The sequence below is a fragment of the Lipotes vexillifer genome, unplaced genomic scaffold (assembly GCF_000442215.2).
Source record: "Lipotes vexillifer unplaced genomic scaffold, Lipotes_vexillifer_v1.1 scaffold1067, whole genome shotgun sequence".
Classification (NCBI taxonomy): Eukaryota; Metazoa; Chordata; class Mammalia; order Artiodactyla; family Lipotidae; genus Lipotes; species Lipotes vexillifer.
This window is the reverse complement of record NW_006775205.1, coordinates 1771449-1781348: the sequence shown is the minus strand read 5'-3', so window position 1 is coordinate 1781348 and position 9900 is coordinate 1771449. Positions and strand designations below refer to the sequence as shown.

The 9900-nt window shown below is 33.9% G+C and overlaps 1 protein-coding gene across 1 annotated transcript in view; it reads right to left on the bottom strand.

The window, feature by feature from the left end:
• NCAPG (non-SMC condensin I complex subunit G) overlaps positions 1-9900 on the bottom strand; it is a 47773-nt gene that overhangs the window by 26206 nt on the left and 11667 nt on the right. Inside the window, exons 6-11 of the mRNA XM_007449825.1 lie at positions 7856-8048; positions 7241-7390; positions 3296-3436; positions 2568-2691; positions 1272-1358; positions 765-944 (exon numbers count right to left, since the gene is read on the bottom strand). Of these exons, the coding sequence (XP_007449887.1) occupies positions 765-944; positions 1272-1358; positions 2568-2691; positions 3296-3436; positions 7241-7390; positions 7856-8048 (875 nt within the window). The remainder of the gene's footprint in view (positions 1-764; positions 945-1271; positions 1359-2567; positions 2692-3295; positions 3437-7240; positions 7391-7855; positions 8049-9900) is intronic.

Below are 9900 nucleotides of genomic sequence, written 5' to 3'. Positions count from 1 at the left end.
CTTTCCCTAGTAGTGGGAAGGTCATGAGTCTTCCACAAATAAGAGAAAGATGCATTTTCCTTTTCTAAACCATTCAAGACAAACAAAACAAAACAAAACAAAACAAAGAGAAGGAAACCACTGGAAGGCAGGTTTCCTTGGCAAGGAAGAAAGACTTCAGATTCTAGGGATTAGCATGACAAGGGAGCAAATCAAATAAAGTCCTAGCTACAGTTCATTAAAGCCTTTCGAAGTCCAAAATAGAAAGGAACAGGCGGAAAAATATTATTTTTGTATTAGTTCATGGTATTGTTAAAAATCCCTCCTAGGGGGCTTCCCTGGTGGCGCAGTGCTTGAGAGTCCGCCTGCCGATGCAGGAGACGCGGGTTCGTACCCCGTTTCGGGAAGATCCCACATGCCGCGGAGCGGCTGGGCCCGTGAGCCATGGCCACTGAGCCTGCGCGTCCGGAGCCTGTGCTCCGCAAATGGGAGAGGCCACAACAGTGAGAGGCCCGCATAACGCAAGGAAAAAAAAAAAATAAAATAAAAATAAAGGTCCAGTTCAAAGTCTGCCATTATTTGTTATTGTATATGTAATTTTTGAATGTAATATACAGTTATATAAGTATATAACATCAACAAGAAATCTTATCTATACCATACCGCAAAAAAAAAAAAAAAAATCCCTCCTAAGTGAATATATTCCAGCAGCTGAGTTAAGAAAACAAGGTTTAGTTGAGATGATTAACAGTAGCTGAAATTTAATATGAAAAATGTTTCTATACCTTCTCTATGTGGACTTCTTTAATTTCAAGTTGCTCTGTCTCTTTCAATAGGTTTATTTTGGCATCTTCTAACGCTTTTATTTCTCCTTTTAATTCTGATGCTTGATTAAAATCCTGTAAGTTAATGCAATTTTCCAAAGCTGCTTTTGCCTCAATAAGTTTAACTTTTATTTCAGCCATCTAAGAAAAGATATAAATTATGTAAACACCAAACAAAAACTATTAATGTGAAATCTGTAGCAAACTAAAGAGTATTATTTAAAACCATTTCAACCATCTACAAGTTAAGCAGTCAGGTACATACAGAAAAAGCGGTAGTCTTCCTGAAACAGAGATTGGCAAATCTTTCAGACTGACATAATCTGATAACATTTTAGATACTCTTATATAGTTTAATAGTTAATCAATAATTTGACTTTGTGCAATTTTGAAAATGTACAAGAAGAAATAAAAGACTTGTGCAACTACAATATATTCAAGCATTTCTTTAATTTAGAAGACAGTTACCTTGAGTTCCTTCTTTCTTGCATCAGCTGGATCATTAACACCACCAGTAACAATGGGTGCCCGAATCTCTGAGATAATTTCTGTAACCTGATAAGTTATAATTCAGAATACATGCTTTAATATATGTTATATATCAGAAAATGACATCAAACTGTTATATAAAACTCCAAACTGTATCCACAATCTCTTGAAAAATAGAGCAAAATATACAATCAAAAATGGCACACATTCTATTTGCTAGACAATTTTAGGAAAAAAATGACCAAACAATACATCTGACTAAAAACTCTTAAGATTATGGGAAGGTAAATAGGCACATAGACATTGAAGATAAATTCTCTTTCATATAGTGCTTTAAAACAGAAAAAAATGAAAAGAGCATCTAATCTTAGGCACCATAAAACTAAAATTTTCTGCCTAAAATCCTCAACTCCCTCCCTTGTTCAGCTCCAATGGGAGTGGAATATAAAAAATTAGAATACTCTTTTATTCTTCCTTTGGGTATACAAGGCATAAATAATGACAGCAAATTAAACACTTTCCTTTCAGAGCCACTAGGCGTTGGAGTTGGCCAATTCAGGAAAAACCTGCATCCCAAAGGAAGGTACCTTATGCAGGTGCTGGATAACCACTAACTGGGGATGTTGTAGAAAGAATTTATGTTATGTATATCTATATACGGAAGGAGTGGAAAAGACAACCTTTGAATTAACTCGCAACTCCAAGACTATACGATTTTATGAAAATCAACGATACAGGCCTCTCCTTTTGGGCTACCCCAGAGAAAATAACACTTGAATATAGTAAAATAATAGATAATATTTATTTCTGTATTTACCAAGCACTTTATGAACATTGCTTCATTGAACAATGAAAGATAAATTTCACTGTTATTCTTATTTTGCAGACAGGTAAAAATTCTAAATTAAATAACTCAGGCAAAGCCACAAATCCAGAAAGCATCCGAGGGGATTTGAACCCAGGTATGTATAAATTCAGTCGGCCCTCAAACCTTTTAGCAACCAAGGCCTATATGTCACCTCTTCCCTAACCTGCTCCATTTCAAACTGATTCAACACAATGATAGGTATGGTAAAAGAAAGGAGATATTTTTTAAAATGTGTGTGTGAGAGAGATTTGGTTTTAAGAAGTTTAAAGACTTGATAAATAGACAAAACTAAAACAAAAGCAATTAAAGACAAATAAAGCCAAAAGTAATGAAAAGAGAATAAGACAACCCTCAATGTTATTGACCAAAACCTTTTATTTCTATCAAGAATGAAGAAAATTACTTACAATCTGTGTTCTCTTATTATCATCTGTAATCATGTGGAGCAGTCTCTCAACAAGAAAAGAAATTAGGGATATTGGAGTGGTGGGTAGAGTAAGAATCTCCTGTAAGATAGCCAGCAGTCGTTTCCTGCATTCAAAAAGAATTATTTTAATTTCAGTACAAAAGTAGAAACACATTATATCTCTAACATTTCACCTATTCTGCAGACTTAATTACAGACTTAATTTGTCTTCTTTTCTTATATTTATCACTATAAGCACAAAAATATATGTACAGACTTTAGACCAAAATTCACGCTCTGAAAAAAAAATTATAAATGGCCCTATAATCTTTCATAAATCAACATGATGAAATGACAAAATACCATAAGTGAATCAAATCTGTTAGACTGTATTTATTATAGAGAGGACTAGTAATACTAATAGAAAATTTTAAGCAAAAACCTGTAATTTTATTGATTTATTCTGAAGGAACTCAATTAGAAACTTATATTTCCAGATATACATATATTCATATATAGAGAGAGAAATTAGGAGAAAGAAAGAGAGACGGTATATAAATATATTTTCTCTTACATACTCCATATATATTATATAAGAGGAAAGAGAACACTTCATATAACACTTTAGGGAGCTAGGTTAAATATATTTAAATATATTGTAACAAGACTATATTTCAACACATAAAATTAGAAGCGCAAATTAGAACAAGGGTTTACATTTAAATGTACCTTCCTCCTTCTTCATTGGTATCCAAAAACTTGATAATTAGAATCAATTGTTGACCTATAAACTCTTTTGTCATCAAATTGCCAATATAAGAAAAATCACCTCTCTGTTCTTCATTAACAACCGGAATGCTCTGAATATAACTAAAACAAGCACAATTAATAAGATGTAGAATCTGTTTAGAAACATTAAACATTAAACAGCTCCCCCATTATGTCAGAAAAGGTCATTTTCTGCTCATATCAGTCCAAATATATGGATATTTATACCATGTTATACTAATCCAGATCTACAGAGTAACTTCTGTGTTATTGTCATGAACTTCTGTGAACTTACTGGCTTGATTCAAAAGAATTTGGAAAATATATTTTCATTAAAGATTCAAATTTCCTATGGGAAATTTTCAAAAGGTACATATTTGTATCTCTCAAAATAACTAATTATTTCAATATCACTAGTATTCTCAATTATAAAGTTCTAAATCCCTTCTCCAAAATCCAATTATTCAGAAAGAGCCAGTCTTCCCTCATCATCCTTAATTAACCATTATTTTGTTTAAAAGAATAGTAGTAGAAATAGTAATTACATAAGAAATGCATGAATACAATGACCTTTTTAAAAAAGTCAGAAAAATATAGATAGCTTCATGAATTTGTAGTACCGTTGCTTAGGGGCCCTACTAATCTCTATATTGTTCTTATTTTAGTGTAGGTGCTACTAAGCAAGCACCATCAACTACCCTTTTATTTTTACTATCACTGCCCAAATTAAAGCCTTTTACAACCCCTCACCTAGATAACGTTCAAGAGTCTACCAGATGGTCTCCTTTTTTGTGTGGAACAAAAAAAGCTACTTAAAAACAGAATTAAGAGTTTAAGTAGAATTAAGAGTTTAAACCTATACAACTAGGTGCCTTTAGGTTGCAAGTAATATATGAAATGATAATCCTGATGAAAAATGTCATTTTAAATTGTCAACAAAAATCAAGTTATAAACACTGCAGAATAATGATGAATAAATGAACTGACTCATAAAATGACAGCCAAGATTAAATAAAAGCTCATAAATCTCTGGCAATGATATTAGGACCTTCAAGGGCATCAGCCACCCTTTGAATTCCAGCAGGAAACTAAACAAAGCTACAAAACTGATAATTATCAAAAACAATAAATCAGTAGAATTACTGATTTCTGACAAGCTAAGAAACCTTCACTCACCTTTGAATCCCTCCTACTTCTCCGTCCCAGCTTTAGCACAATGCATAGTATCAAGACTTTGAATTTATTTTTTAAAATACCTAAAGAGTAGTTGTTTCATTAATAATTACAAATCCTGAACTGCATAAATACAACTTAAAATCGACCTACCAATTTTAATTACCATGAAATCGTCTCTTTCCAACCATTTTTAAAGGTAGTCATTATAATGAAGAGACCACTCAAGAAAGTCTTTTTTTAAACTCTCTAAGAATTTAAGGTAGCTTTCTTAAAATTCTATTAGTGTCCCTTTTTCTTACTCAATTTTGATAGGCCTCATTTAACATCCCCGATTTCTCTCTTTATGTGAACACCTCAATTAACAAGAAATCATTTTGTATCAGCATTCTGAGTCACTAACTTCCTGCTACAAAATGTCTGAGAATACACTTGAGATTATCAAGAAACAATTTTTCCATTTAATTTTGTTTCTGTTCTTGAGAAAACGAATCCTATCTAGTGACACTGCTCCAAAAAGAAAATCATCCTATTTCTTAAGTATTCTTTCAATAATTAAATATGATCTTTAAAGTTTTCCTTTTTATATGTGAAAAAAACAAGTTGATCCAAGTAACTTATTTCAAAACTCACAGATTAAGTGACAAAGGAAATATAAGAATCCCTGACCTCTTAAAGTTAGAGGAACCAAGCTTTTTACATGTCAATTTTCAGTAACTAAGAATTAATCAATCTGTGAACCAGTCTTTGAGATGCTCACCCTCTGTTATTTAAATATAATATTTAACATTTCCTCATATTTTCTTGTATTTTTTAAATCTTCTATGAGCACTTATTACTTTTATATAAACATATATTATTAAGCATTGCATCAAAATTCATTCCTTTTGGGTAATTTCAACATGGCCCAAACAGCATTATAATGAATACTCCAGTTAAATATTAAAGCCTGAAATAATTACCCTTAAAACTCTAAGTAGATTCCCACATTTTTCATGTTACTATGAGCTCAAGCTATAAGTCTCCATATTGGCTCACATTTAAGATATTTATGGATTCAATGTTTTGCGTACAAAATTCAAATATGTTCTTAGCTTTGCTCCCTAACTTATATGTGGGGCCATTATAACTTATATGTGGGGCCATTATCACGAAAGCAGGACACTATATTTCACACCAAGAGAATTCAGGCCCATAATCCATATTATATGTAAAGCTTTTTTAAAAATGCATCAAAATCATGAAGTTAAAAATCTACACACCAATATCTATTAAAAAAATATATAACCTTTGGCCCAGCAATTCCACTTCTGGGAATCAACCCTACAAAATCCCAAACATACATAAAAATGTAAAGAAAGTTTAAAACACCTTCATCAGTGAAAACTGAAAACACCCTAAATGTCCATCAACAGAAAAGTAAATTAAACATTACCACCATACTACGGAGTGATAGACTGTTATTAAAATTGCGATAGATTTGTACTGATATGTACCAATATAATGATCTCAGATAGTAGTTGAAAAAAACCAAAATATGTATAGTGTGTTATATTTTTAAAAACCATGCACTTAGTATATGTGTATGTGAATGTAGAGAAAGAGGGTTGAAAGTGTATACCCCAAATTGTTTAGATGTTAACTCTAAGGAGATTAATGGGATTGATGAATTAGGAGTAAGAGGAAATACCACATTTTTATTCTGTATACTTCTGTATTTGAATTTTGACAAAAATGCATCCATGTTTTACTTGTATAATTTTGCGGTACGCGGGCCTCTCACTGTCGTGGCCTCTCCTTTTGTGGAACACAGGCTCCGGATGCGCAGGCTCAGCAGCCATGGCTCACGGGCCCAGCCACTCCACAGCATGTGGGATCTTCCCAGACCGGGGCACGAACCCGTGTCCCCTGCATCGGCAGGCGGACTCTCAACCACTGCGCCACCAGGGAAACCCTACTTGTATAATTTTAAAGTGAACTAAGTAGAAACTAGAGTAATTCAAATAATTTAAGAAAAAGATATTTTGAAAAAACTTTTTAAAAAACAAAAGCCAAACAGTAACAGTTTTAATTAATACTAAAACTAGCCAGAGGTCCACCCTGTCAGTTGGAAAACTATGGCCCATGCACCAGATAGAGCCTGCTGCTTGTTTTTGTACAGCCTGCAAGCTAAGATTTTTACATCTATAAATGATATATATATGTAAATATGTGTAAAAATATATACATGTGAAAATTATATGAAATTCAAATTTTAGTGTCCATAAAAGTTGATGAAAGATTGATCAGAAAACAATCACACTTATTCATTACATATTTTCTGTGGCTGCTCTTGCAGTACCACAGCAGAACTGAGTCGTTGCGACAGAGAGCATGGTCCACAGACTCTAAAATATTTACCGTCTGGCACTCAGAAACAGTTTGCCAACCAATTTCAAACAGCAACACATCATCATCATCAACTTTATGGAGAAATGTTCATCATTACATCTTACCAGTTTTAAGGAAATGTCCCAAAACATATTGACTTTGGTCTTTCAGTATACTGACCAACACAGGACATTCTTTAGAAAGACTCAATGTGTATACCTATTTATCCTTGCCTGTCCAAAAAAATGGTTTTCAACTTATTCTCAATCAAGCATTGCTTTGAGGGAGGGGGCTGGGAAGTTAACACATACAACAACACAAGTACAACACAAGTACACCCCAAACCAAAGAAAACAATTTTACCTCAGTAAATACTCAGCATATACTACAGGCTCTGGCAAAATCTGCTCTAAAAATTCTTCACCTTCATCTCCTTTTGATCTCAAATATTCACAAAGGACACGCCAATACAAAGCAATTTCAGGAGTTAATGTATCTGCTGGAATCAATTTCCTTCATTTAAAAGGGAGACAAAATATATCTTAATATCCAGTAAAAATTTGAACTGAGTAGAAAAGTGGGAATAAGCAGACTTGATTTATAAACACCATCCTTTTAACTGCAGAGTCATTAACTTATCCACACAAAAGAGAATGAAAATATTTAAACCAAAAGAGAAAAAAAAAAAAATCAAATGAGCAAACACAATAGGGATCCATGCTGTTGGACTTTCCATGGTAAGCTAATGCAAAAATCAAAGTAACAAAACAAAACAAAAAACGCAGCTAAAGTAGTCTGTGATAAAGTAGTGAGTTCTAACACGAGGAGGAAAAAAAGGGAAAAAAGACATCCACCAGACTAAAGAAAAGACGTGTAGATAAAAAGTACTGATACAATCTTAAGTAATGCAGAAGAGGACTAATTTTAATTGCAGAGGTTCATCAGTATCATATTTCAAATAATGAATACTTTACATACCTGCCATCATTATTTTTACAGATTTCTGCCAGTTCATTAAGAGGAGTCACTGAAAATAAGGCATTGAGAACAGAGACTGCCACTTCAGAAGAATTTTCCACATCTAACCGATGAAGCAACTCTAATATACTTCCTTCAGTGAAACGTAACCAGCCTTGGAGAAGATGCTTCTGCACTGCTTGTTTCACAGCATCTGTTAAGTCATTTGAAACACAGGTGAACAAAGTCTCCCTCTAGCTTCCATTTCCTATATTTTGTCTGTTTTAATTAACTCTTATCAGATCAATGTTAACTAAGTCAACATTTACGATAAAAATGGGACCAGACAGAATGCAAATCAAAACTACAATGAGATATCATCTCACACCAGTCAGAATGGCCATCATCAAAAAATCTAGAAACAATAAATGCTGGAGAGGGTGTGGAGAAAAGGGAACACTCTTGCACTGCTGGTGGGAATGTGAATTGGTTCAGCCACTATGGAGAACAGTATGGAGGTTCCTTAAAAAACTACAAATAGAACTACCATATGACCCAGCAATCCCACTACTAGGTATATACCCTGAGGAAACCAGAATTCAGAAAGAGTCATGTACCAAAATGTTCATTGCAGCTCTATTTACAATAGCCCGGAGATGGAAACAACCTAAGTGCCCGCCGTCGGATGAATGGATAAAGAAGATGTGGCACATATATACAATGGAATATTACTCAGCCATAAAAAGAAACGAAATTGAGCTATTTGTAATGAGGTGGATAGATCTAGAGTCTGTCATACGGAGTGAAGTAAGTCAGAAAGAGAAGGACAAATACCGTATGCTAACACATATATATGGAATTTAAGAAAAAAAAATGTTATGAAGAACCTAGGGGTAAAACAGGAATAAAGACAGAGACCTACTGGAGAACAGACTTGAGGATATGGGGAGGGGGAAGGGTGAGGTGTGTTAGGGCGAGAGAGAGACATGGACATATATATACTAACAAACGTAAGGTAGATAGCCAGTGGGAAGCAGCCGCATGGCACAGGGAAACCGGCTCGGTTCTTTGTGGCTGTCTGGAGGGGTGGGATAGGGAGGGTGGGAGGGAGGGAGACAAAGAGGGAAGAGATATGGGAACATATATATATGTATAACTGACTCACTCTGTTATAAAGCAGAAACTAACACACCATTGTAAAGCAATTATACCCCAATAAAGATGTTAAAAAAAAAAAAAAAAAAAAAATGGGACCAGACAGAGGCAAAACAACACATACTAAAGAAAAACTTAAAAGTACAATGATATTGTAAAAAGTGAAAAGTCACTGTGATGCTCACTTTCATATGAAAATGGAATAGGTCAGAACCAAATATACAACCACTACTACAGTCTACAAAAATATTTTTGCATTCCTTCTCCCCCGAGTTCACTGGGCTTCAGGTACTAGTCTAGACTATATATAATACCTATTATTTTACTTGTTGCCTGACTTCATCCATTTATTACATGATTGATATGTGCAGTAGTGAATCATACAGGCGTATGATTGAAAAACCTTATTCTTAGCTTTTAAGGTCATCCTAGTCATTAGTCCTTCAAACTCATGTTTTCTTGCTACAGCAAAATTAAGCCATCTTAGCCTTCTCATGGGGTTTGGAAATTTAAAATATATCATTCTTCATATCATTGCTGTAAGTCGATTCTCCAGCTATAACAAAGAGAAAAAGGGGGGAAAAAAAAACTAGAAAAATTATACTGGTCTGACCATTTCTAATTGTTTCGGATACACAGAACACATTCATAGGAGGATATACACAAAAGGGATAAGACAGCATTTTTTTTAAAGGAAGTGAAAGGGCTGAAAAAGAGATCCTGCCCTACTTCTGATGTTATTTTTATAGCCTTAAGCTCTAGTTTCTCCATACATAAAACAGAAAAATTAAAACAAACTGTGCTACTTCTAAGTACCAAGACCTTTAACCCTAGAAAATGTATTCTATACAATACACGTAGATAAACTTTGACAGGCTGTGGGAATGATAGGCTTACCTGACCTAATTTAG